Consider the following 27,850-nt stretch of genomic DNA (forward strand, 5'->3'; position numbering starts at 1 on the left):
AAAAATGCAGGCAGCAAGGGCCGAGAGGTTGCTGAGAAGGTGAAAAATGAGGCTAGGAGAGGTCAGAGATGCAGCCGAAGAGACGGAGAGAAGTGGAAAGGGGAGGTCTGTGAGATGGGGTAGATTTGCTGACCCAAATCAAGGCAGTACAGATGTGGCTGAGAAGCTGTGAAAAGAAAACTCAGCCTGAGCAAAGGCAGGAAAAATATTGGGCATAGGGGTATTAAAATTAAGCGTAGCAAAGCAATGCAGGGAACATTAAATTTAGTTCAAGTCGATAGGAAAGGCTGCAGCATTCATTTGCCACATCCTTTTGGTACCTTTCTTAAGAAAAGTCATAGAAGCCATTTCTCCCTCTTGGAAGATTATTTTTAGACACATAAAATATATGAGAAGAGAGGTGCAAAATGAAAATTAGCCAATAATGCAGGTAGTGCCCCAAATTCATCCCTGGGGCATCTGTGTTAACTTCAGTGGAAGACTTCCACCAGAGAGAAATTCAGACCTGTATTCAGAAACCCGTATCTGTGTAATGCTGGAGTTTTGTCTCAGTAACTTCACACCAAACATGCAATGGGGAGAAAAAGAAGTGCTTCTGGTTACAGATACCAAAATTAAGCACACAAAGAGCATTAATATTGTAGCAGACTTTGGGCAGAAACCTTATAAAATGGGAAAATCTGTCCCTGTTACTGTGGAGTTTATTAAAGCTCCAGTAAGTAAAATGGGAGAGACTCATGGTTTGGGACCATGCCACCTTTGGGGCCTTCAGAAACAAATCCACGCAGTCTCCTGGTTAAAAAACAAACAGGCTTCTTCAACTTTTAAGACCTTGGAAGAAGAAACCATCTCCCACGCAGCCAGATTCTCAAGTGGTTGGATTTACTCAGTGCTTGACATGTTACTACTTGTGTTTTAAATCCAGAATTTCTCACCTCCATACTCTGTACACACATGTAATGGTAAAAAAAATGGGGATCTGGATTCAGAGCAGCTATAAAAACCCCAGCTGCTTTCTCCCACTGTGGTGCAGGTTCCTCCTGTCTTGAAGCTACATATATCCCTATTCTTTGGGTTATTTTGGAAGACCAAAGAGACCCATGTTTGGGAGCCGTAGACCATCTAAAAGCTACAAACCAAACACTTGGGTGGGTGAGTGCTCTCTCATTTTCCAGATATGGGTTTTAAAGTCTTTCCACCAAGAAGGCTGGTTGGAAGAGTATCCAACAGGGAAGCAGGGACAACAACTTCTTGGTCTCCCACTTTTCTCCCACATAGATGAAGCCTGTAGTGCTTCCTGAAACTGATGGAACCCCTAAAGAATAATGAATCTGAGGGTCTCCATACCTGGGTTTTTCTTTTCTAATCTGTGAGATCTCCCCATTCCCAGTTTCTTCTCAGCAGCCCACATAGCGAGGCAGTGTTTATGAGAACACTGCTGTTGATATTAGATCTCAAGACTCCACAGTCTGAAGCTTTAAGGAAAAACACCCAGTATCATGGGACTTGAAATGAAGAAATGAGCTCATACCCTAGAGATGTCCAGCTGGGAGATTCCACTTCATGGGAACACTCTACAAAGGTTTCCAAGTGACTCAGGCACCAGCGTCCCATCTCCCAACATTTAGCAGTAACTTAATGGTCCCAGTTTCCTTCCTTGGCATGGGAAGGGCAAGATCCTTTGCACCGAGCAACAGCCAGGTTACATCATGGCTTTGGTGGCCGAAGCTCCTCACTTTCCTCCCTCCCCCACCCCAGGAACAATGGCTAACTGTTCTTTTTCCATCTATAAATTTGTCTGAGTTAACAGTTCCCAAGATCTGGCAGCAAGCTGGAGCTGGGAGTGAGCTGAGAGATAGGAGAGTGACAGTCTGAAATGAAACACAGAGCTGCTGGGCCTGCAGCCGTCAGACAGGAGCCTGGCTCCCTCCCTTAAAGATTAGCGAGACTCCTTCGCTGGAGCCCTCCGCATTCCCCAAAATCCTAGCAACAAAGTGCTGTCTCTCAGCCGCCAATGAATCATGTGAATTTAACCTTTCACCTGGCCACAAGGAGGTTAATATACCAAAATAGCCTCTTTTTCCCCCTTCTTCTTTCCCCATTTATTGCCTGGAATGGCAGTGGGAGCATGGTGGAAACATACCTGGAAAGGGTCTCTAAGTGGTTTCATATCAGAGCTCTTTGCTCGCTGGCCTCTGCCAGGACCATGCTGGCATTGCCACCATCACCCCACCAGCTCAGCACACCCAGGCGTGAGTTTATCCAGGGAAATAGTTTCCATTTCACACTGCAGAAGGTTTCTGCCTCTCACTGCAGCTCTTTGTACCCTCGGGATTCAGCCCCACAAGCATTTACACGCACAAGGGATTGTATACACAGTGCGTCCCCATTGTTCCGACATGGCTGGAACCTGAGTCACCCACTGCTCCTGCCCATGGCAAAACTCCTGGAGAGGTTCCCAAGTGGGGTCAGATCTTCATCCCATGCAAGATGCTGAGTCCTTGCTGGGGCTGCACATCCTTGTCCTCTGGGCTTGGGGAAAACTTGGAGCCCCCAGAACCTTTGCATCAAGCAAATCTGAAGACCACAGTTTGCCCATCTGCAAAGAAAGAGGTGGTTTATCCCTTATGGGGTGCTCCCAGCACCCATTTTACAGGGGCACACACTGCACTCTGCATTTTGTACCCTCTAGGTATTGAAGAAAGTGGGGTGATTTTTGTAGCTGTTCTTGGTTTGTGCGCGGCTGAAGAAATGGTTGAGACTGAAGCATCCCCATAAAACAAATCTGTACAGCAGGCAACATCAGCTCTATGGGATCTCTTTTCTTTGCCATGTCAGTGAAATCCTTATGGGCTAAGGAAGAAAACAGGGTAAGAGGGGTAAGGGTTTAAGTCCTTAAACACACACAGAACCCCCCCTTTTCCCGAGAGCCACTGCCACATGCATATAACAGGAGATAAATATTTTTTGGCAGAGCATGCTGTTTATTTAACCCTTTTGAAACACAGAACCCCTGGCACCCCTTCACTCATCCAGCACAAACCCCTGCTGGCCTGGGGCAGCTCAGCCCTTGCCCACAGCCCTTGGCCAGTGGGGCCTCCACCACCCTTGGCTGTGGCCATCACTCCTCTCTTCTCCTCAAGCTTCAGCCTGATCAGGGCCACAGGAGGAACCAGAGCTCATTCCCAGGACAGGGGCCGTCTCATCCCTCGGACACTGGGTAGGAAGGGAACGGGGGGAGGATGAAGGGATGTGGACCATAGATGAGGACAGGACAATGGTGACCACGGATGTGGACCGGGTGATGCAGACCAGGGATGCAGACCCTGCTGGTTTCCACCCATCCATCCCCAACATTCACAGCCCACCAGGCAGGGGGAAGAAGCCCCTGGGGTGTTGCTGTATCCCCAGGCAGCTCATCCTTAGTTTGAGAGCTGGGGATAAAGGTCTCTAACGTCGGAGCTTGCTTTCCCCACGACCCCCGAGGGCAGCAGGCTGCGAGCCGCCGCCGAGCCCCTGGGATGGGGGGGATGCTGCAGCCCCTGCGAGGCAGAGGGAGACAAGGGGCTGCATTTCGGTAATTGCCACCTCCCGATGCACCGAGGGGGGAAGCCGACCCGCTGTTTCAGGGTGCGCCCGGTGCAGCAGAGCGGGTAGGTTCCTGCCCTCCTCTCTCCACTTTCCTTTTCATTTTCCCCTTTGGTTTTCCATGCAGGGGGTGTACGAGCCCCCCGTCAGGGACCTCGCTGGACGCTCCCACGCATACGCCCCGGCTCAGGGCTCACAAATCAGCCGGGGCGGGATTAGGGCCGCGGGGCCGGGGCGCCGGGCAGTCTGTGCGGCCCGGGGAGCCTCACCTGGAGGGTCAGGGCTCCCTGCGGAGCCGTGCCGAGCCGTGCCGAGCAGCACCGAGCCCACTGGGACCCGCCGGAGCCAAGCTCTGCGCGGACGGGGGGAGGAGGGAACAGGGACCCCTTCCTAACCCCCGCAAAACGGTGGCCTTATCCCTTTGGAAGAGCAGAGCCACGTCCCAGCCAGCCCGTCTAACGAACAGTGAGCAGGCAAGGGAGGAGCAGCGGCAGCAAAGCTCTCGTCGGGGTGACACCGAGCTCTCCCACGGGGCCTCCCCGCCTTTCCCCGCTCCGGACGGGGCTGGAAGGGAGACTCTGCGGTGTCCTCCGTGGGATCCGGGGATCAGCTGCCCCGATGCTTGTGTTAGGGAGCTTGTGTCCGTCTGAGCCCCGTCGTGAGCTGGCTCCCGGGCAGAGGTGTCCGGCTGTGCCCCGGTGATGCTCCGGGAGTGCCGTCGGTGGGGCAGGGAGCGCTCTGGGGGGACCCCGCGGGACGGCGCCCGCAGCCCGGCTGGTCTTCCCTGGGCGCAGTGCGGGGACTGCGGCCGGGGCATCGCTGCCGGCTCCGGTGCCACTCCGATACCTTCCCTCCTTCACCTGAAGCATCTCCCACTCCGGGCCTTCCTCAAAGGAAGGATCCCGCACCCTCCACCTGGTTCGCGGTCACCGAGAGCACCCCAGACTTCTATAAAGCCCCTAAACCGAAGCACGTCGGCGGCTCCTCACCCAATGGCCTCACCGTGGGGTGGCTCCGGCCCCGGGATACGGGGCCAGCCCCACGGTGACTGCCGCCGGTGGTGCGGAGATCCCGCGTTGTCAGAGCACCTGCCCGCAGCGCTGCTCCGCGCCGGCGGAGCCCGCCGCCCCTCCCCGCGGCCTCGGGGCTGCGCTGCCCGGCGGGGAGAGAGCTGGGCAGCCGCCGCATCGCCGGTAGCTGAGTTAATGCCACCGCCGGAATAAAGTGGGTTGAAAACCTGGTGAAAACAAAAGAAAATGGAACAATTGGATGTGTCTGAACACGGACACGCAGCACGACCACGGGTGGGTTTTAGCGCACGGCGGTTTCCTTAGGCATGAACGGGCTCCCGGGGTAAATCCCTTCGGATTTCAGCAGCGCCTCGTTTCTTTCAACGTTTTCACATTTATTTGAACGCCGGGAACGATCGGAGCGGGCAGTTCGAAGCATTTAAATAGTAAAAAATAGAATAAATCACAGTTAAAGAATATCTTGAAATTGCCAAACCCCTGAGGGCCCACGGCTTCACCCCGCTTTTAACAATCGAAACGAAACGAAGGAAGCTCCGGCGGTGGCTCCGCCACAGCCACAGAAGGGTTGGGGCTGGTTTTCCTTGGGGACGGAAAACTCGCGGAGTAGAAGCCTTCCCGGGCTGTTATTTTCTTTTTGTACATCGTTTTTCCCTTTATTTTCCTCCTTTTTTATTCTACCTTTCCCGCTCCTTTTCTTTTTTTCCCTTTTAAATTTTTTTGTGGGTTTTGGGTTTTTGTTTGTTTGGGTTTGGGGTTTTTTATTATTATTATCATTGTTACCTTACTTTTTCATTTTTGTTTTTTCTTTTTCTGGGTTTGGGTTTTTTTTTCCCCCCTTCTCCTCGGCGGGCACAGGGATACCCCGCGAGCCGTAAACCAGCCGCTTTCGTGAGCAAATAAATGCATCTCCAGCCAGTTGCGTTGCATTATTCTAAGGGAAATAGCTGGCATTCCTGCACCAGTTTATTTTGGAGCCGAAATTTCCCACCCTTCCCGAAGCGCTGGTCCCTGCGGAGCCGAGGCTGGACGGGCTCCCCGGGGCGTCGGGGCTGGACCGCACCTCCGGGCTACGGGAGGGCTCCAGGGGCCTGATCCCGACGGCAAATCCCTGTCCGCCCTTGGACGGTGACACTCGCTGAAGGGTTTTTTAATCCCTTTCTCCGAGGAGGAGAAAACCGGTTCCGTGTGGAAAAGGGGCAGAAATCCCACCGCAAAACCCGATAGTGATGAAATTGTTTCCTCGCTCCGGCGGCCGGTCGGGACCCCGGTACCGGAGGAGAGTTCTATTGGCCGGGTTACCCGGGTTGAGCGGGGACGCCCGGGGCTGCTTTTCCCTCCTTGCCTCCGCAAGGCCGGAGCCGCTCGACCGCGGTGCTGCTGTTGCCCCCCTCCCAGCGGGGAACAGCGAGCGGGGCAGCCCAGGGCCCTACGGCCCTGACGGGACGGTGAGGGGCTGCAGCGCTGCTCTTTGAGGAGACAGCTCCAAGCGTCGCCCCAGCCTCAATGGGGCCATGAGTGGCTTGATAAAGGCAGGACGGGCTGCGGGACAGGCTGAAGACCCCCTCTTCCCTGGTAGCACAAAGCGGAGCCGGAGCAATGGCTCGGAACAGAAAACCTCCTGGCCACGTTCTCTGCTTCGCGACCCCCGACCGGAAGGTGTTCGACGGGTTCTACCGGCAGCCCCGGAGGGGGGGGGATCGCCTCCCGTCGGGGTGTCGGAGCGACCCCCAGAAACGCAACGGGGCCCGCAAAGGAAGGAGGCACCCTCATCACCCCCCGGCGGGGGCGGACACCTCCGGCCTTCCGAGGGGGGGTACTCGGGGCTGCGGGGCACCCTCGGGGGCTGCATCCTGACCCCGCGCCAAGGGGGAGCCGTCGGGCGCTTCCCCCCCCTCCGGGAGCGGAGCCGGCGGGGCTTATCCCGTCCCGTCCTCCCCCTCTCCTGCCGGGAGGCGCCCAATCCTGGCCGGGACCGGGGCTATCCCTCCGGCCGTCACGTGGGCCGGGCCGTACCGGGGCCCGTCGTAAAGAGCCGCCGCCGAGGCCGCCGCCGCCACTTCCCCGGTGGGAGCAGTCAGGGACGCACCCACGGGAGACGGTGGCAGTGGAGGGGAGGGACCGGGGGAGGGCAGCCCCTCTCTGCCGGGGGCTCCTGCTTGGCTCGGGTTTCGTCCTCCCTCCCCCGTGATCTTTATTCTATTGTCGTTATTATCGCTGTTATTTCCACTTTCCTGGGATTTCCCTGCACGGTCTGAGAGCAGCTTCATGCCCACCCGGCCATGCCCGGCTCCGCTCCCGGCCCGCTGCCATGTGAGTACCGGAGGGGGTGCCGGGGGCGGGATCCTCTTGCTGTGCTCCGAGGCTGGAGCCTTCCGCCCTGCCCCAGCGTTATTGCGCTTTTTAACATGAAAGTGGCAGCGCTGGTGGATGTGGGACACACCGAGGATGTTCCCAGGCCGGAGCAGCTGCCTGGAGCTGCCGGTACCCTGCTCCCAACCGGTCCGGCCGCCTCACACTAGCAAGGCCCCGAGAGCGCTTCAGGCCCGGGGAATATAACAGGAAAATATCAGGGAATAGAACGGGAAAAATAACAGGCAAAGGAAATACTTAAGGATAAAATACATTAAAAAAATGGGTTTATGGGTTTTTTTTCCCGCCCCTTGGAAGTGCTCGGGTGGGTGGTGGGAAGGAGCCGCGGGGCTGCGGCCCGCTTGCGGAGGTTATTTCTCGCCGTGGCTCAGCCGCTGCTCTCGGCCCTGTGCTGCGAGTTCCGTCCGCGGGACGAGCTGAGCAGAGGGAAGTTTTAAAGGGAAAATAATAACAATACTGATAACTACAAATCACAGTGCTTGAGGCAGGGAACAGGCGCTTTCGCCATGGGAAGTGCCGGCGGGCGGGGAGGGCCCGGGCTGGGTGTCCCGGGCTCTTGCGGGGTCTCACTCTGAGCTTTTCCTCTCTCCAGGTTCCTCTGAGTGAGCCCCGCGGCAACGCCGGGGCGCAGCCGGCCGGGCCCTGAGCAGCCGCCGTCGCCGCCGAGGACGGAACATGTATCAGGGTCTGGCTCTCGCCCCCAACCATGGCCAGTCGGCTTATTCCCACGACTCCAGCAACTTCCTCCACTCGTCGGCCGGCTCGCCCGTCTACGTGCCCACCACCCGGGTGCCCTCCGTCCTCCAGACGCTGCCCTACCTGCAAGGCTGCGAGCCGCACCAGAGCCACCTCGGCAACCCCGCGGGCTGGGGCCAGAGCAGCGGCGAAGCCGCCGCTTTCAACGCCGGCAGCCCTCACCCGCCGTCGGGTTTCTCCTACACGCACAGCCCGCCGGGCAGCAGCCCCCCGGGCCGCGACGGCGCCTACCAGGGGCCCCTGCTGCTGGGCGGCGGGGGCCGGGAGCAGTACGGCAACGCCTTGGTGCGCTCCGTTAACGGGTCCTACTCCAGCCCCTACCCCGCCTACGTGACCCCCGAGATACCGCCTTCCTGGACGGCCGGACACTTTGAGAGCAGCGTGCTGCACAGCCTGCAGACGAGGCAGGCGGCTTTACCCGGCCGCAGGTCCACTTTCGGTAGGTTGCCGTCGCCCCTCACCGTGGCCTCCGGGCGCCGTGTCTTTCCCCGGCTTTCGGCGCCGGGTCGGAGCCGTCCCTATCCCCATCCCTATGGCGTGTTGGTGGCCCGACCCGGGTGTGCGCTGCCCCGTTGACATCCCCACGGGAAAGGTGGGGATAGCTTTATCCAGGGATGGAGAGACAGAAGGGGCTGACTTTATCCAGGGATGGAGAGATAGTCCGGGCACGGGATGCGTGTGGCTGAGCTTGGACAGAGGTGGGGTGTTTGTGTGACTTGAAAGGCAAAGACCACGTTTCAAAGGAGAGCAATTCCCCTGCAGGACAGAGGAACAGAGGCCGTTCAACATCCCCCCACCCCCGATATCTCCTTCCCACAATATCGACTTTGTGCCTGGGCTTCAATACTTACCCTTGTGTTTAAATTAGCGGGGCAGATTTATAGCTCCCTCCCTTTTAAGTAATTTATTGTGGTAAATTAGTTTAGATTTGGACAGACTCTCGGTCTCCTAATTCGCCCTCGCCAAGCCGGGTCCGCAGCTGCAGCGCTCGGCGGCCTTTGCGGGGACACTGAAACGCGCTCAGGCGTTGAACAATAAACCTGCCTGCAATTCGTTTGCATCCACACCGGAGAGCCCTTTTAAACCAACCCCCCGGGCAAATAAAGTTTGGGGGCTTGATTTTAAAGGACTCTCCGTGTGCAGGGTTTATAACCCCAAGGAAGGGGAGGGAGGGGGGAGTTCCACCATCCTCCTCCGCGGTGGTTTGCAAAGTCCTTTAAAAGCCACTTCAAAATCTCAGCCGCGTTATCATCGTGACTGCGGTGAACCGAATTCCCTTATCTTTACCCCAAGAACAAAGTTAAAGCAGGGAATGAGCCCTCCCACCCCCCTCAGCTGCCTCCGCGGCTCCGCTTCCCCCCCTCCCCATCCCAACGCTGGAGGTGTTTGGGAGCGGTTCCTTTCCAGGATTTTCTCTTTGTTTGGGAAAATCCGTTGAGCTGTGCGGGAAGGGATCGCTCCCGTCCTGCGAGGGAGGTGATGGCGCAGAAATCCCTTGTGCGCTTTGGATTTGGTGGTTAGGGAGCCAGAATAGTGGCCGCCGCTCTCCCCGCCGTTTGTTTTTGATCTTGAATAGTGTAAACGGCTCTTAAGTAGCATAAACTATTTATTATTATTATTTATTTAATGAATTATTACAACTTTTTAATTATTTTTTAATTTTTAATTATTTTCAATTTTCCCATCTTTAATTTTTCTTCATTTTCCTTTTTCTTTCTTCGGATCATCATTAATGCAATCGAAGATTAAACAAAAAAAAATAAGAGCGTATTTTTCTTTGGAAGTAAATAACGTTTCAGGCAGAGGCAGATATTTTTTAATGTAATAATATTATTAGTTATAATTATTTCTATATTAAAAAAAAAAAAAAGAGATAAAAGCAGCAGGAGAGAAGAGACCGACTCGTAATCAAGGGGTCCCTCGGGTTTGCTCCTGCTTGCCGCAGAGCCGCCTTCGGGGCAGAGCCGCACTGGGGCCGGTGCTCGGAGCCGTCAGCTTCGCGGCATCTTCCCGAGGCTTTTGGGAAGGAAAATCGGGAAGAACAGGAGGCTGCGGCGGCGGGGGATGCTCTCCCGAAGGGACGGAGCCGTAGCCCCGCGTTGCTCCCTTGGCAGTCCCGAGCCCTTCCCAGCCCAGCCGTCCCCAGCGACCAATGCGCTTTCATGGAAATCAGGAAAATCGCCCTGTTTTGCTCCCCCTCCGCTTTATTTTCGCAGCTCTGTTCGGGGATAGCATCCCTGCCCCTTCCCATCCCAAGGAGAGACCTCAGCCGCATTCAAACCTTTGGGATTGGGATGACTGAATATGCTGTCTTGGAGGAAAACACTGAAAGATGTGGAGGGAATAAAGGGGTTCAGTGCAGAGCTTGGAGGGTGGAGATAAACTCACCCCCCTGGCAAGGGTTTTCACTTGCAGAGGGGCAGTGGGACACAGAGGATTTGGGATCCTCAGCCACAGGGTCCCCATGGGCAACCAGTGACTGCGTCTGGTGGGGACTGCTCCTGACCTGCTCACCTTGGGTGTCCTTTCCAGAGTACCTGGAGGAGTTCCCTGGGGACGGCCGGGAGTGCGTGAACTGCGGGGCCATGTCCACGCCGCTCTGGAGGAAGGACGGCACCGGGCACTACCTGTGCAACGCCTGCGGCCTCTACCACAAGATGAACGGCATCAACCGGCCACTCAAGCCGCAGAAGAGACTGGTAAGAGGGGGACACTCTGCAGGAGATTCCCGGCTTCATCCAGAGGGTGCAGGAGCTATTGGGGTTTCTGTACTGGTGTTAGGGTCTGTTTGACCCTTGGATGAACAAAATACCATCAGCACCGGCAGAAGCCCCTCATTGTGACACAGAGGTGGCTTGGGGTTCTATAGGCTTCCTTCAAATCTGATCCCACAGTGGGCACGTTGCTTTTTATTCAATAATAATAATAATAATAATTTCCTAGTTCTTCATGCAGACACACATGGTCTAGATGAGGGTAGTGAACAGGAGAGAGACAGGGCTGATCCTGAACTCACCAAGTCAGGTTGGTGGCTGTTCACAGAATTGGGCCCAGATCCCCGCTGCCCTCACCCATCTGCCTAAGGGAGAAATTCGGGCTTTGGTAGTTCCCAGTTTCCCTGCAGGTTACAGCTTTAATTCGCCCTCTCCTCAATCTGATATTGAGCTTCCTTCAGTTGGGATCCCATTGTGGGAGAGGAAAGGCACCTCCTTTTTTTTTTACATAGAGTCACTTTGGGATGTTTAAATTTGGTGGTAACAGTTTTGGTTTCGGAGCCTGTCATCAGAAGCCATCATCACAAACAGGATGTTTGTTGGAGCCGTGCTGGGGAATAGCTGGGAGCTCCTTTGGCTTTCGCTCGGGGTGTATTCCCGCGGTTGGTTTTGTGTGTTGTAAAACAAAGTATTAGCAACAACCCAACAGTTGTTGGGTTTCTATGTAAAAAAACAAGGACAAAAAACTTGGGATCCAGCAAGATGTTTTATTCTGATTCTGATCCTAGAAATGTGGCTCTGGATTTGCAAAACGAAAGGAGCGGCGGCTCCGTGGAAAATAGTCCTATTTTGTTCTTCAAATCCAAATCCAGGCATTCCTGTGAAATATTTAGCATTATCCAACAGGATTTGCCTCTCTCACCAAACTCTCCTGGTCTCCTTTAATGTAATGAAGTTAAATCTGCCCCCGGCAGTGGGCTCTGGTTGCTGCCATGCTGCAGATCTGAGTTACGCTGCAAATTCCTTCAGCGCAGATACGATCCCTGTGCAGAGAGATGGGGACAAACCGGTTTGAATCCAACTCCACATTTCAGACTCTGGAAATGGATTTAAAATCCAAATGTGGTGCTAGGTGAATTTCCATTTTTTTTAAACAGTTTTTCCTCAAAGAATTGGAGAGGTTTCACTGCTATTCAGTAGAGTTTTCTGGTGGAGAATGCAGCTTTGGAGGACTAAAACTGTTTCCCAAGGATCAGCAGATCTTGCTGGGAATTATCAAAGCACTTCCAACCTTTTTTGTTATTATTTTAGTATTTAGCATTATTTTTTAAAATCAATTTAATCATGATAAAAACCAAATGAAAAAGATGATTCTTATCCAGGGGAAACCTCTCAGTAAGATTTAAATATTTGCTGGGGTTTTGTTGTATGGATTAGAAATTAGCTGCAATTTTGATTTTTCATCCTCACTTTGGAACAAAATGTTTCAAAATCTTGGATTTTCCCAAGGGTTTGAATTGTTGTGTCGCAAGTTCTGCCCATCAGAAGAAGGGGAATCCATTGATGATGGACGTGTGTGCCAGAGGTACCCTGCAAAGGGAGCGACCTGCACCTCCACAGCTTGGGTTGTTTCTTCCCCTGGATGATTTCCATGGTGCGGAATGTGTTCTGTGCTCGCAGTCCCAAGGTCCGAGGTCTGGGTGGGAACAAAGCAGTGTCACTGTCGCTCTAGGAATGGTGAAATTGGCTCTTTCACAGACTCGGGAAGGGGAAACAGTCACTTTTGTTCTTTAGGGGATGACCTTTGTTCTGTAGTAGGTGCTGCACTAGGAGTTATTCCGAGTTCTGTTTTCACGAAGCGAAGTCCCACTGAAAGCTGTGGAGAGCACAGCGTAGCCCAGATAATGCTGTGGGAATGATGTCCTCCAGCTCAGTGCTGCTCAGCCTGCTAGTGCGTGGCAGAGGGCGAGCAATGGCAGTGTCCTTTCCAGTTGATATCCTGCTTCTTATTTTGAGATAAAGGGAACATCCCCTGCTCAACATCCCTTCTGCTCCAGTCTGTGTCTGGGTTCAGAGCACTATGGGCTTTTCGGCAGAAAGGATTTATTGTAGGGGAGGATGGAAGCAGCACTTTATTTTAGGCAGTACCTTCCCTAGCCAATTTCTTGGTGCATTTCACTTGTTGCCACATCATCTGCAAGCCATGGACAAGGTGTTGTTTGAAATAGGAACAGTGTGCCCCTCCTTTCCAGGAACCTGCAGTGACCCAGAAATCTTGGGGCTTTCCAAAGGGCTTTGGTTGGCCTTCCTGCATCCACAGGCGATGACAGACCTCACCAGCTCACACCGGGCACAGTAAACCCGGGGCTGATTGCCTCCACATTCCCCTCCTCATCCATGGCAGGAGCTGGATCTCAGAGCTCTTGCACCCCTCAGGTGCTTGGCATCCCTCTCTGCTCCCACAGGAGCTGAGGTCCTTCCTAGTTGCAGGGATGAAGGACACAGCTCCGGCAGCTGAAAGGCTTTAAGGGACATGGTTGTGACACCATGTCCCATACTAGGCACAAGGATTGCTGTCCCCTCCTCTGTGCCAGGCTTGTCAACTCACACCTCGGTATATTGTAATTTTTGCTTGGCTATTTCTTGAAGGCTAAATAATTCCCAAAGCAATATCATTATTAGCAAACGGCTGCTGAGACCTCTGCTGAGTGAATCAAAGCTTGGGCACGTCAGTTGTGTCTCTTGAACCTCAAAGCTGATCTTTATTTGGCTGCTAACCTTGTAAAAACATTTCGGTTTTATTCCCCCTCTTCCCACCTCATTCGTTCTATTGCTCAGTCCTGATGTCGAGCAATAATGGAAGAATAAACAAACAGGGAGTTCTTTATTGCCTGCATCACCTATCGTCTGCCTTCGAGTGGAATCAAAGTGATTTTCCTCAAGGCTGAAGAACATGTTCAAACACCTGAGCGTGGGGAGGCTGTGACACCACTCATGTCACTGGTACCTTATATTTAGTGAAGTCTTTTATTAAATTAGTTTCCATACCTAGTGTTCCGACTCTTTCAGATGAAATGCCTATTGAGCTGACACGTCTGCATAGGCACTTGTGAGTTTTCCAGTGGCGTGGAGCACTGTTGTCAGAAAGGAGTTTGTTGCTTCTGCCAGAATATTTTCCTTCTCCCTTTTGAAGCATTAATGTTCAGAGCCAGCAATCACTGCGCTCACAAAATAGGTCATAAATTAATGGTTGCATGGTAAGGGTGTTTGCAGCATGTAAAGGAACAGATTATCTGTAAGACGTGCAAAGAATAACCTCCCTGGTACCACCATGGGCCAGTTCAGTTTGGTTCTGCTCAGTGCAGCCAATTGATTCCAGTTGTCCTAAACCAGAGATTAACTGGGATGTTGCTAACTTTGGCGGTATTTCTTAGTGCAGAAAACAAGAAGAGTTCACTTAAAACGTGAGTAGTTTTCTTTGTGCACTTAAAGCCTGCTTGGCATTTTCCTTCCCTTTCCCCATCTGAGTGGATTCCCTGAAGGAAAGTTCTCTCTGCTCAGAGTCCTGAACACTTCCAGCAGATTTGCTGGAAGTTTGAGGAAAGGGTTGCAAGGATATTTGCCAGGTTTACCTAGCTCAATAGAAAAAAAAATAACTTGCAAATTGGAGTGATCTCATTTGAATGTAATTTCTTTGATCTGCATTTCCCTATCGCGTGTGCTTCACATTTTCCAGGAAAGTCGTGCAATTGTAGGGTTTATATGAAAGGAAACTTCCCAATTAATCATTCCTATGTGTGCATTCATGTGTGTGTTTGCTTGTTTTTAAGTCTTCATCTAGACGTGCTGGCCTATGTTGCACTAACTGCCACACAACCAATACCACCCTCTGGAGAAGGAACGCTGAAGGGGAGCCCGTCTGCAATGCCTGCGGGTTGTACATGAAGCTCCATGGGGTGAGAAGCATGTCTGAAACGGGAGGGACCCTTTGGGTGCTGGGATCACTGCATAGTAGGACCAGGATATCAGGTCTGGAGGGACAAGCCTCTAGGCTGGACCCATAAGAGCCATAACGCAGTCTTGTCTCCTAGAACAGTTAAAAGCTCAGTCTACTGAGGTTATCCAGAATAAGGATAAGGGGGTATTGGAACATTCTCAGGAGGTACCTCCATAGAGGAAAGATTTCTGGCACTGGGTGGCTCTTCATTAGGTTTCTTGTCAAGTTACTCCCCAAAACATAATAAAAAGGCATAAGTTCTTCCCTGTGAGGGTGCTGAGGCACTGGCACAGGGTGCCCAGAGAAGCTGTGGCTGCCCCATCCCTGGCAGTGTTCAAGGCCAGGTTGGACACAGGGGCTTGGAGCAAGCTGCTCTAGTGTAAGGTGTCCCTGCACATGGCAGGGGTGGAAATTGATGAGCTTTACGGTCCCTTCCAATCCAAGCCATTCTGTGATTGTATGATTCTTTAGAAAAGCAAGCTCCCCGGGGCTCCATCCCTCGATACAGCCACCATCCCTCCATACAGGCCTCTTCAAATTTCTGCCATAAAGGTTGAAGTCTCTTTATTCCATGACTGTTCCCTTTGAGCCAAGTAGGCTCTCAGTTTGACAGTGTAATTTAATAGGGCTCTGTCATAAAGGTCACTAATAAATCAGAAAAAGGAAAATAGGAAATAAAGGAAAAAACAGAATTTGTGGGAAAGCTGTAGCTGTTAGCCTTATACATCTTCCAGCCAAGGCCTGTTGCAGAGAAAAATAGCAACTTAGTGAAGGACAAGGACTTTAGGTGCTTTGCATGAGCTATGGGACATAAATAGGGGAGCAACACGTGTGGGAAGGAGCTTAGTAAAATGCAATATTAATGATTCTAAACTTTATGAATGTCAAGGTACCACGACCTCTGGCCATGAAAAAGGAAAGCATCCAGACGAGGAAAAGGAAGCCTAAGAACATTACCAAAGGCAAAACCTCAACAGGTACAGTGCTGCTATGATCCATTGTGGGGGCTTAGAGCATAATTCACCTCAACGTGTCTTCTGCAGGAATTTATGATAATTAGAAAATAACATTCTGATTTTTATTTAGATGGCCTGTATTTATGCATAGACCTCATGTGGAAGGAGGAAGCAGGGTGGTAAATCTCACTGCTGTCATATTCTTCTGAGGTTCCTCTGTGCTGTGGGCACCCAGCTCCAGTCCAGCAGCATTTTGTTCACACACATCTGGGCTAAACTGAGTAATGGGAAAAAACAAGGTTGGGAATGGTGTATTAAGGAGTTAAAAGGAAGGTATCACAATGCATTCAACATTAGCCCATCTGGCTTGTGCCAGGATCAGCACTGCCAGGCTGCGGAAGGATGCTGCTCCTCTTTCTCCATTGGCATCTTGGCAGCCAAATACAAAGCCTTATCCTGAGAGAGATGCGGTGGAGAAAGAGAACAGAGCAGTCATGCTGTGAGATGTGATGGTAGCCATTAAAATACAAATTTCTTAAGAGCAGATTTGCATCTCTGTTTCTTCACTGTCCTGAACTGATTGTTTTCCAGGGTCTACGACTTCGGCCACTAACTCCCCTTCTTCCATTACGAACTCAGACAGCACGGTCACTTTAAAGTCAGAGCCCAGCGCATCCTCGCAGTATCCCGGACAAACCATGGTGTCAGTGTCCCAGGTAAGGTACAGAGGCCTGCTGGGATGGGTGCTCCACACACCTCAGTAGTCATTGACCTGGGGAGCCTTGATGAGGCTAAACAATTAGTTCATTGCATTAGGGGCCACCAGCATCATAGACTGCCTCAGATGGAGGAAAGCAGGGAGTGCGAGCCAAGACATTGCAGACCAGGAAGGGCTCCAGCCTGTTGGCTCCACATCAGCTCTTCCATTTTGCAGTTGGGAACTGGGAGGTCCAAACCCTGCTGCTAGAGGCAATCAGTGATGAGCCATCTTTGGTGCAGAGCAGGATTTAATTCTAATCTCCTGCCATGAAATCCTGGAAGTTACAACTCTGTCAGGTTGGTGGGATCAGCCCAGAGTGGAAACGTCTGCAGCTCTCATGAAAAGGCTCCCTGGGCATACATTATCTGGAGTTTATAGCCCTGAGGTGCTCAGTGCTCACAGAGCTGTAATGCTGTCAGAGACCCCAGACTGCAAGGCTGTGCTTATGCCCCAAGGAATTCTTTGGGGCGGGTTGCTCTTTTGTCTTGGCAGAGTTAAAAATGGCTCTAAATCAACCCACACATCAAAATGTTGTGACCCAGCACTATCTTTACGCTGGGTCTAAGCCCTCCCCAAGCTGGACCTGGGTGCATGGAGAGGAAGCTCAGCCATTTGCGCCATACGAGATAGGCGTATTTTTGGCTGAAACTGATAAATCTGATTTGTGCTGTGCTCTTAAAAAATATGCACGTGCCTAGAGATCCCCAAACTGGATGTGTTTAGTCAATAACTAAATGCAGATGGGCCCTGGGATGCTTTCTCCCTGTTCGATCTTTGTGCTTGCTGGGGATGGAGCATCCTACCTGCCTGGCTCCTCCTAAGGGAAGCAGTAGCATCGGGGATAACCCACCTTGTTCATAATCCATCCTCAGGAATAAACTGCTCTGTTCGTAATCCACCCTCAGGGATAATTCACCCTGTTCATAATCTATCTTCAGGGATAATACACCTTGTTCATAATCCATCCTCAGGGCTAACTCAATCTGTTCATAATCCATCCTCAGGAATAAAGCACTCTGTAATCCATCCTCAGGGATAATCCACCCTGTTCATAATCTATCTTCAGGGATAACCCACCTTGTTCATAATCCATCCTCAGGGATAACTCAATCTGTTCATAAGCCATCCCTAGGGATAACTCAATCTGTTCATAATCCATCCTCAAGGATAACCCACCCTGTTCATAATCCATCCTCAGGGATAACTCAGTCTGTTCATAATCCATCCTCAGATATAACCCACCCTGTTCATAATCCATCCTCAGGGATAACTTAATCTATTAATAATCCATCCTCAAGGATAACTCAATCTGTTCATAATCCATCCCCAGGGATAACTCAATCTGTTCATAATCCATCCTCAGGTATAACCCAACCCGTTTATAATCCATCCTCAGGGATAACTTAATCTATTAATAATCCATCCTCAGGTATAACTCAATCTGTTCATAATCCATCCTCAGGTATAACCCACCCTGTTCATAATCCGTCCTAGTCCTACCACCACGTTACAACAAGGGGGAGAGTGACCTTTTGGCTACTAACAGGCTCTCTCATGACTCTCTGCTTCCCTCCCGGGCAGGCACAGAGCCAGTCGGATGAGACACTGGCCGGCGGCCACGGCGAGTTCAAGTTTGAGCCCGAGGACTACACCTTCTCCCCCAGCAGCATGGCCCCGCAGCCCGGGCTGAGCGTGCCACTCCGGCAGGACTCCTGGTGCGCCCTGGCGCTCGCCTAGAAACCCCCAGGCTCCAGCAGAAACCCTCAGGACCAACGTTTTTGGCTGGCCCTGCAGATGGAGGATGGGCAGGATGGGCTGCCCCAGCGCTTGGGGACTGCGGGGTGCCCAGCTGCAGCTGCAGGACGAGTTTCTCTTGGAGGATGCGCATGGAAAACATTGGCTGGATGGGGCCGGGATGGCCCCGCTGTGGCACCAGCTCCCTAAAAGTCTCATCCTCAGCTGGAGCAACCCAGGGTTGCCTCTTCGAGGCTGGAGCCCTGGGGCTGCCTCTGTTTTCCTGAGGAAAAGCCTTTCCTCCTTTGAGATGAAACCAGCAAATAAATGCATCCCAGAATCTATGTTTATTCGCAGTGATTTCTCCCTCCTATGACTCCTCTGTGTGCAATTTATTCAACTTTCCAATAAAGACTGTAATAACGTGGCACCAAATAACTTAATTTTATTAAAATGTAAACTGTGTGGCCTCCCTTTTGTTTCATTGGCCACAACAGGAAGAGAGGAGAAAAAGCAGCAACGGTTGTTTTAAACATTTACTGTTTTATACTAAAAAGGATCATCTCTATAGAGTGTTAGCTTCTGAAGCGTTCAGTGTATCAACACTGAGCTCATGAGTCCCTCTTCCCTTTCCAGCTCCAAAGAAAGAGTTTTTTGATCATTATTTTAGGCAAGCCACAGGACAAAAATGGTCAAAACCTCCCAATAATAAAAGAATACCAAAATACTCTTTTTCTTTTGTATTTCCTGACTGGTTTTCATACTGCCAACTCTGAGCAGTAGAAAATCAGAAGTTAGGCCTCCAAAAGTTAAAAGTTTGAGGGATTGAAAAATAAAGGATGCATTGGAGGGTTATTTGTTTGCATTCAGTTTTGGGGAGGTTTTGAATCAAGGATTTCCATGCAAGGCAGAGATTCCTTAGGAATTGTTTTAATAAAAGCCACGTAGAATATAGTTTCTTGGATCTAACCTGTAGCAAAAGATCACCGGTGATGCAAACCCCACATGAAACCTCAAAAAGCTAGCAACAGTGTGCTGCTACAGCTTCTTGGAGCTGCCCTGATGAGGTGGCAATGGGGGGATATGCTCTGCTGGGGGTATGCAAGGGGGCTCTGAAGCACCAAAGGAGCTTGGGGACCCTAGGCCGTATTGGTATTAGTGGGAAATGAAGGGGGAGCAAGGTCATGAAGTTACTTCTATGGCCTGCTTTGTTATTTCTAAATCAAATCCCCAGCCTGGCTCGATGGCTATTTATGGCCAGGAAGCTGTCAAGTAATAGTTCCTTAATATAGAAGTTGACCTGTCCAGGGCTTCCTGGAGCAACTCTTCCTCTTGTCAGAAGAGATGGATCACTTGATTTTCATTATAAACAACAAGCTAAAGATGATCAGGGAGAGTGAATATGACATCAAGTCACAACTCAGCTGAGATGGAGGGTGCTGCTTTCCAGCATGCAATCCTTGCTGGAGAAAGACTTGCTCTAGGCACTGGGAAGCATTGGTTCCTTTCAGTGCTGCCATAGCTCATAGGCTGATCATACAACCATTGAATCACTAGGATTGGAAGGGACCTTAAGATCATTTAGTTCCAGCTTCCCTGGTACTCCGAAATACCCCAATGTGAGCATGGAGGGTTTAAGCCACCCTTTTGTCAAAGCTCATAGACAAAAACTGTTTTGGAATAGTATTTCTCGTGCCTCCAAAGCTTCATTAGCACCTTTAATCACACCAACCTCCAGTGCCAGGGTGTTAAGGAGGGGCATCTCTCCAGTGCTGGGCAAACTGTGTTTACACGGCCGGGCTCTCACCATGGATCCACGTCTCCATCATTTGTTTTTCCACTCTCTGGCCTGCCAACATCCAAACAGAGCCAGGCACAGCGGTGCAGCAGATAAGCCAGCAGCACCAGGCTACCGCGGTGCCACCACCCCCAAATCCAGCCCAAACGGTGCCACTGGGAGTCAGGGAAATTAGTGATGTGGCCTGGGCTCAAGCAACCTGCAGGCACCCAGGATGACGTGTCAGGGCAGGGGTGGGCAGGAGGGAGCAGGAGCCCTGGGTGCAGCATGAGCAACGCTCCTGGGCAGCTCCCCAAACCCCAAGCTTTGCAGGCAATGTAAAGGCAGCACAACACAAGTCACGACAAGATGAGTTCTATGGATGATGGCAGGGGGGTCCTCGTTTTTTCATCTGCATGACCCTGAGGGGGAGAGTTATTTTAAAGGCAAACAAGAAGACCCAAACAATGCCAAGATGTTGACACCAGTGGCTCCAGAGGTTTTATTTATTGCCTGTTGGTAACCGCCGACTGGGCGTCGGGATGCTCCGGGGGTTGGTGGCTGATGAAACCAGGCAGAGGGACAAGGAGTGAAACAACTGGGATGTGTGTAGTTTTTCCTTCCTGCCTGCTCCCTGCACTCACTGGATGGCATCAGCCACAACGCTGGGTTTTCATTTCATGCTCCGATCCCCAAGGCAGAAGTCATCCCTGCGGACTTCTGTCTCCTGGTCAGCCCTAATGGGAGACCTTCTATGATCAGGCTCACCCCTCCCTGCCCCATCCCCAAGCAAGACTCACTTCAGAGATCTAATTCTACTTCTCTTTCCCAAACCTTTCTCAGTCTCCTTGGTGTTCTCTCCCCTTCCCAGGCATGGTGTGCACTTCTCTCCTAGAGGTCTGGTGGACACCTATTACCTTCACTGTTGTTGTACATCTGCCTCGGAGCTATCAATTGCCTTTGTTCAAAGGTCACCTGCCCAGAGGATTTTACAACATGACTGCAATGATCTGTTCCATTTTGCACTTTATACTGATGCCATGGTGATTTTTACCAAGTCAGCGAGTGAGTAATGAAGCACTTGAGCTTATAAACACATGTTGTTCTTGTTTATGATCATATTCATAGCGCAATAAAATCATTGTGCACCCAAGCAGCTGCTTTCAAAAGGGAAAAGTTTGTTTCTTTTTGTTTTCTGCATGGAAAAGGGAAAGTTGTGGTTTCATTTCTGCTGGGAGCCCTGCAGCCCCAGACTCTCTAATGGGGTGTCACTCTGAAGCTGGAGCACAGAGAGCCATCATTTTTAATGCACTGCACACACAGAAGGCTGCAGCACAACTTGTGTGGCAGCTCAGCTGCCAACACCACCCAACTCACAAGGGGTTTGACTCCTCCTTTGCACAAGCTTTTGAGACACACAAGCCCCAGGTGAAGTTAAGCACCAGAGTCATCAGTTAGGTTAATCTATGCCAGCTGTGGAGCATGCCCATCATGGTTATAAGAGGATGGGGAAAGCTATTTCTCCTTCTTGTTCCTAGTGGTTGGTAGGTCTGGGAAGGCTCATACGGATCCAAGAGGTTTTTCCTGGGAAGAAGGTGGAAGAAAGGCTATGATCCAGGTACAACACTGCATGAGGGGGTATAGGGGCCCTGTTGCTGTTTTTAATGCCTCTGGAAGTGCTTCATAGTGCAGAGAAGCAAATTCACTGTTACTTCCCAGTCCTTGTCCACTGCTTCTCTGCTCCTCTCCGGTGCTTTTTATTGCTGAGTTGGTTGTGTGCTATTATGGAAAACAACTCATGCTGCTTTCCAGGTCAATGTGCAGCAGTAATTAAATGTCCAGGCTGTTTACTTGAGCAGCAGCTAAAGGGGAGCTGAATATTCAATCTCACCATTGTATTCATAGAGGGAGAAAACAAACAGCACTGCTCCTTTCATCACATCAGGTGGTGGTTCTTGGAGACAGCTTTGTGGCCAGGGGTTGGTGGGAGGTGGTGTCTCCAAGAACCTTTCTTTTTCAACATCAAATTTACATTGAATAACCCAAAAGACACTTAATGAGGAGCAATAGCACCTTTTGCACAGTGTTTTTATTTCAAAGCAGCTCCTTCTCAAGGGGAAGCTTGGTGAGAAGCAGAACATTCCAAAAAGGCTCTTGCTAAGGGGAGTTTATCCCCATCCTGTTGCCTTGTCTGAAAACCTCAGATCCTGTGTTTCAGTAGAAGTCCTACCCAAGAACACAGCATGTCATGGATACAGTAGGTGTTGAGAGGAAAGAAAGGGAGAGGGTTTGGACTGTCTTTATGGTCAAATGTGGCAAAAAGCTGCTTTATCTACAGTGCTTTAATGTCACTAGGATTGAGCATTTCCCATCCTTTCTGCTGTTCTGCCAGGCTGCTTTTAATGTTATTGGGAAATGCGTTGGTATTGGAATTTAAAGTAAGGTTTTCTAACAGCCATTTCTGCAGCAATGTTAAATGTGGCCATGAGTGGACCTTGGCTACTGTGGTGTTTGAAAATGTTGGAGTCTGAGCTGCCCCCAGGACCAGTTCCTCAGCTGGCACAAGGTAACAGTGCTGAATTGGTCTTCTATATCATAGTCCTGTACTGTAGGACACAACTGGCTGTCTCGGCTGCAAGTGCACATTACTCAATCATGCTGAGCTTCTCTTAAACCAGCATATAAAGGTTTAACCTTATTAGCAGGATGCTCTTTATGTTTCCTGATGATCCAGAAGAAAACAGGAGAAAGAGGGAAAATTTTATCATCCAAGTGGAAGACTGTTTTCTCTTGGATGCAAAACCAGCTGCTTAATGCCTGTGAAACCTTCGGGAGCCCTCATCTCAGGGATGAGTGAGGATAAGAGCACACATGGGGGAAAGGATGGATAGAGAACACTAAAGAGCGCATCTTACCATTACTTTCCTCCAAAACAGGCAAATGGCTTAAAGCAAACACTGCTTCCAGCCCTTGTCCCAGTCTCACCTGTACCCCCATTTCCCATAGCTCCAGGGCAAGGCATGGGACTGACCCTCCTGTGGGACCACTGAAAGGCTGAATGCGGGAGGAAAGGAGAGGTGGGTGCAGACGGGATGTGGAGCAGGGCCCTGATGTCACTGTTATTTCAGGTGTCAGTATCGTTCTTCCCATCTGTTCACTCCTTCCTTGCAATAAAAAAGAATAGTCCCAGCTCGTGAAATGAATGGAAATGACGGGCATTTAGCTGCAGGAGCCTGCTATAACAGCTGACTGGAAGGGTGCTTGAGTTGCTTTTAGTGATATGGCCTTAGTGCATGGGGTAGGAAAATGATGCTGGAGACATCACCCCACCACGTGGAAGCAGCAGGACTACGGGGAGAGGCAAGGTGGAATGGGCAGTGTTAATCATTTACCCCAAGTGTGATGGAGGCTATAATAGACACACTGTGTGTATAGGGAACTATAAGCATAAATGTCAAATGGGGAAGCTGCTGCTCAAAGGGCACCGTAAAGTGGCCTTTTGGGGAGGCAGCTTATTCAGATCCACCTTTGTTTGCTTTGTGGGAGCACATTCCTGTGCTGTGGAGCTCTGTCACAGTGAGACAGCACTGGTGGGGACTGCAGGGTGATTGCCACTCCTGAGCCTGACCTTGACATCCTTCCTCCCCGACTGGTAATGTCTCGGCATCAGATGGGGCAGAGGACTTCCATGGAAGGTGATGGCTAATGGTGAGGTGCCAGAAAAGTATATTTCTCTTGGTATATTGCAGAGTTTGCTGCTACATCCTGTCTTGCGTTCACTGAAGAGAGTCTATGAGCCTTGTGTGCCATCTCTACCCTGTGCTCTGCCTTCGGGGTAAATGTACCTGCAGTTTCTGGCTTCCAGGAAAGCCCCAAAGCATGAAAGGCCACACAGCATCTCTTGGAGGAGGCTGAGGACCCAGCAAACCTGCACTTAAAGTCCCCTGCAGGGAAATTGGTCTCATCAGTATTCCTGCAACAGGTTTTGCCACATGCCCAGGAGTGATTGGCAGTGGCTTGAGCTTTGCTTTTAAATCATGCAGCATTGCCTAATATTAAAACATTATTAGAAAGGATTTAGCAATTTAAAATATTAATAATGGATAACTCATTTTTGAGCAGCAGGTTTTAGTATCAGTGCTCCTTTTTGGACAGGCTGCTCTGAACTTACTGACTTTCACATTGCTGCTTGCCCTTATCTTTAGACAAAGATACGGAATTGGTCCTTATGTTGCTTCCTTTTCCCTCCTGCATAGGGTGCTGTGGGCACCCCTGTTTCAGAATTGGTGATACCTTTGCGGTGTTAATGGCAATAAACCTGGGGAGAGAAGAGCCACATCTGCCCCATCACCTTAAAGGCTCATGGCTGGGAGAGCATGAGCAGCATCCTGGGGTGCTCATGGGGAGGGAGCACTTGATCTGCCCTTGTACCCTACCCCTGGAAGCTTGTACCTATGTCTAAAAGCTGCAGACACTGAAAACAGATTGGAAACATCATTAGCTGGTTTGGGATGCTGGCACTTTTCCTCCTTGGGAGCTTCAGGTTGCAGAGTGATTTTCCTGAAGCATTTTGAAGCCTGTGGTTGCTCTGAAATGAAGATATTCTTCACTTTCCATTTTCTGGCTGGGTTTGGGCATCACCAATCATTTTGGTTACAGTGATGTCAACGGGGCTTGTAACATAACCACAAAATCAGTTGCACCAGCAATGCGCTGAGCAAGGTCACCAGGGATGGAGCTTCTTTTGTAAAGGCAGCCTGAAAAAATAGCAGCCAAACCCCCTTGTGTTTGCAGGAGGCAAAAGCCAAAACTAAACCCACAACAGCATCCATGTTCTCCAGTTAAAATAGCTGGTTTCTACTCTTGTAATTACATTCAGCTTTGGTTTTTTCAAAGAAAGCCAGGCTGTGGATCAGTCTGTAATTAGGAGGAAACTGGTTTGGATACAATAGGAATCTACTTATGTCTCCATCAGAAACCGAATCTAAACAAAACCAGAATCTGATCTGAGGTTGATAAGCTTTGTTGCCTTGATGTTTGAGTGCTGCTTCGTTTCCCACTGAGGTCCAAAGGGAGGAGTAAAAGAAATCCCCATCATTTTTCAGTCCTAACTCAGAACCAGGAAATTTGGGGACTTCCTCAGGAGGTTTCTTGGGTGACCAACACGCTTTCTGTTATCACCAATGCCTTTCTTTGAGATGTACAATTAGGCTGCAGAAAACACTGTAAAAGTTGAGGTTATTTTTTCCACACTGAGTCAGGCCGCCCAAATGTGTTAATTCATTGAGCACGCTGCGCTGCTGCTCACTGCCAGCTCGGGTGTAGGCTTCAGCCAGCTCGGAATGTATCCTCGGAGTGGAGGCTTATCTCGTGAGCTTCCTGAGTCTGCAGAATTGAATGAAAGTCTCACCAGGAAAAGTGGTTTGTTTTGCTCCGAGTTTGTTTTGTAAGAAAGCTGGGAATTTCCCTTCCCAGCCAAGTCTGAATCGACTCCAGAGAAGCTCGTGTGCTGCAGTGCAGCAGCTCCTCAGGCTCTCCAGGCTCCAGAAGTGCTAAATTCCTTTTTAAGGATTAAATAAATCCAGCTGTGGATTTTTGGTCTTCCACTGAAACTGAGTATTAATTCAGTTCTGATCGGAAAGAGGCTGTGAGTATGCTGTCAGTTGATTTCCTGCCCTTCCCCAGAGATGTTTGTGGTGAAGCACTGGTTAAAATGTTTGATCTCTATCAGGTTTCCAAGCATGGATCCCCACCTTTAACTCTGTGGTGATAAGGGAGCTTTCTGGTGTCATCTTGTCCAGTCCCTGGCAGTGTTCAAGGCCAAGTTGGACAGGGCTTGAAGCAACCTGGTCTAGTGGAAGGTGTCAGGGGGTTGCAAATAGAACATCTTTAAGGTCCCTTCCAACCGCAACCATTCCATGATGTTAATGCAGGAGGTCATCTGTTGCATCCGTACTTCATCAGTGACGGAGCTGAGATGCAATGAGGCAAAGTGACTTGCTGAAGGTCCAACAGGAGGTCAGTGGCAGGAATGTTTTCTTGAGGCTGGATTTAGTTATGGAACGGGAATAAAAACAATCTATATAGTAAAGTTTAGGCTACAGCTACTGCCAGGCTTCTGTGCTGCAAAACCAAGTGGGGCCTTGCTCGCTGTGTAAAGGTCAGTAGGATACTTATACCACTAAAGTGATGCCCAAACCAAAACCTCATCTATCTACAGAAGAATCCTGTGAAGGCAGCTGTGTAGTTAATAAAACGATTCCCTAGTAGGTGGATTTCAAATTCTCTATGCAGTAGTTTTCCTTAAAAGGATCATTTCAGGCCAAAAGGCAACAAAGTTCTTCCATTTCAGAACAAAAAGGGATTTTGTTGGGGAGGGGAAAACAGACTAAATTTGGAAAACACTTAATAACAAAGTTGCCTTAATTTAACAGCATCTTTTATTAGATTGCACTTGTCCAAAGAGATTAATGGACGTTTTCCTTTGAAACTCTGGGAGTCTTTCCTAGACACTGGGAATAAGTAGGCTCCTTCAAATGTTCTGCTTCCTACAGGATTTACTGGTGAAAGATTTAATACAATTCAGCACAAACATTTTAACCTTTCCATCTAAAATGCTGAATTCAACCATTTCCTGAATGTGTATAATTTAGAGGCTTGTGTTTTCCTGTGTCATGCTCTCTGGAGCATTTTATGTCGCCTTGCTCCTATTGACTCTTTTAAGAAAACACTGCGTAAGTGTACAGTCGCTTTCAGATAACTCAGATGTTTACTTTATGAATGAAGGAGGAAATGGAATACTCAAATAAAGTTATGCATCTAAGTGCCAGAAGCTAACTGCCCTCTTCAATTTGCTTGTCGTCTTGAAAGAGCCTTTAAATACAATTTATGACGTAAAGAGCCTTTCCGTAGTGCTGAGTAGGATCTCTGCTGTCTCTGTTATAAATGGATGCTCCCAGCAGCCACATGTGGCTCGTGATGAAGACTGGATGCTTGTAGGGCAGGGACAAATATTGTGTTTCCAGAAGCTCATGTGCATCCCGTTGATCTGGTGTGGGTGCTGTTTTGATGTACCTTATGCAGGCAGAGCTGCAAGTGGATGTAAAGCAAAAGGAGGGCTTCTAGCATCATCTAAGCAGTGTCATGCTAAACTTGAAACTAGGTTTAGATCTTGCAACTGGGAGAAATGATACATGGCTGCCTGGGTGAGCAGTGCTGTTTGCTGTCCTATTTCTCCTGCTCCTGTAAATCTGGCTTGTGTTTAGGGGTGTAACTCGGGTCAATCCGTAGTTACGCTTTTCTCTGCGGTATGCTAGCACCCAAGGTAATTGTGTTTTCCTTAAAGTAGTTGGCAAGCATGATTGAGTTTGCTTTGAATTGAAAAGTAAAGCAATTCCTCAGTGAATTAACCTTGCAGACTCCCCAGCCTGTTTCTCCTCCCCTTTCCTTCAAGGGGGTTTCTCCCAGGATCTTATTCCGACGCATTAATGAATCACTACAGTAATGGGAATATGATTGACTTGTTAAATGTCCTTCCTTGAGCCAGAGAGGTTATAGGATGATAAATATGAAAAGGCACATGTGGCTGGTTTGGCACTGCCAGCTGCAGGCAGGGCTTTACAGGAGGCTTGGTGTGTGCTGGGATGCCAGATGGACTTGTCTGGTGCCTTCCCTGCAAAGCATATGGCTTTGAGGCTCCTAAGCCATCATTTGGCACAAAGCTTCTCAGGTTCACATTGAGGTATAACACTTTGACCTATATCACTGTATTATGAGAAGAGAAAAGGTTCTGGGGTCTCTTTGGGTTCTGTTGGCTGGGATTTGATGGCAGAATGAGGAGACAAGGCTTATTCCAGTGGGTTCCAGTTGGAGGTGGAAACGTGTTGGCCTTCAGCTCCATACTCCTCAGCAAAACCACACCATGCTCAGAGGACAGAGTGACTGGTTTGTCCAACATCCCTGTCCAGAAGCAGGGCTATGGGCCAAACTCTGCTTCATGCAATAACCTTTGAGCCAAGTACTGCTGTCACTTGCCCCCTGGAGCCTGGGCAGTAGGTGCAGGTATTATCCCTGAATGGGTTATTCAGGGGGCAAAAAGCTCCTGCCAGTACAAATCTCCTTTGTTCCAGTTCTTATGATTTCTTGTTAGCTTTGGAATATTTGATGT

The 27,850-nt window shown here is 50.1% G+C and overlaps 1 protein-coding gene and 1 long non-coding RNA gene across 3 annotated transcripts; both read left to right on the forward strand.

The window, feature by feature from the left end:
* Window positions 1-6,681: 6,681 nt before the first annotated feature.
* GATA5 (GATA binding protein 5) lies at window positions 6,682-18,250 on the forward strand. Of its 2 annotated transcripts, none has more exons than XM_061361582.1 (7): window positions 6,682-6,929; window positions 7,582-8,184; window positions 10,278-10,444; window positions 14,290-14,415; window positions 15,346-15,433; window positions 16,052-16,128; window positions 17,754-18,250. In XM_061361582.1, exons 2-7 carry the CDS (start codon window positions 7,665-7,667, stop codon window positions 17,907-17,909), a joined length of 1,134 nt encoding a protein of 377 aa, XP_061217566.1. In that variant the 5' UTR covers window positions 6,682-6,929; window positions 7,582-7,664; the 3' UTR covers window positions 17,910-18,250. The 2 variants fall into 2 exon arrangements, with proteins under 2 accessions (XP_061217566.1, XP_061217565.1); XM_061361581.1 differs by having other exon boundaries at window positions 6,685-6,929; window positions 16,004-16,128.
* A 3,927-nt stretch (window positions 18,251-22,177) lies between these two features.
* On the forward strand, window positions 22,178-23,759 carry LOC133216739 (uncharacterized). Its single transcript, XR_009726713.1, has 2 exons — window positions 22,178-22,249; window positions 23,433-23,759. It is a non-coding gene; the product is annotated as an uncharacterized LOC133216739 (long non-coding RNA).
* The last annotated feature ends 4,091 nt before the right edge of the window (window positions 23,760-27,850 follow it).

This window comes from Neopsephotus bourkii, unplaced genomic scaffold, assembly GCF_033783945.1.
Source record: "Neopsephotus bourkii isolate Nb327-2 ecotype Australia unplaced genomic scaffold, CSIRO-AGI_Nbou_v1 NB_1060, whole genome shotgun sequence".
In the NCBI taxonomy this organism is placed as follows: Eukaryota; Metazoa; Chordata; class Aves; order Psittaciformes; family Psittacidae; genus Neopsephotus; species Neopsephotus bourkii.

Bases quoted from the DNA above. Each gene is read 5' to 3' on its own strand.
- GATA5 (XM_061361581.1), top strand. From the start codon at position 7,665: ATGTATCAGGGTCTGGCTCTCGCCCCCAACCATGGCCAGTCGGCTTAT. The intron at 14,416-15,345 runs GTGAGAAGCATG...ATGAATGTCAAG, and splicing joins TGTACATGAAGCTCCATGGG to GTACCACGACCTCTGGCCAT. The intron at 16,129-17,753 runs GTAAGGTACAGA...CCTCCCGGGCAG, and splicing joins CCATGGTGTCAGTGTCCCAG to GCACAGAGCCAGTCGGATGA.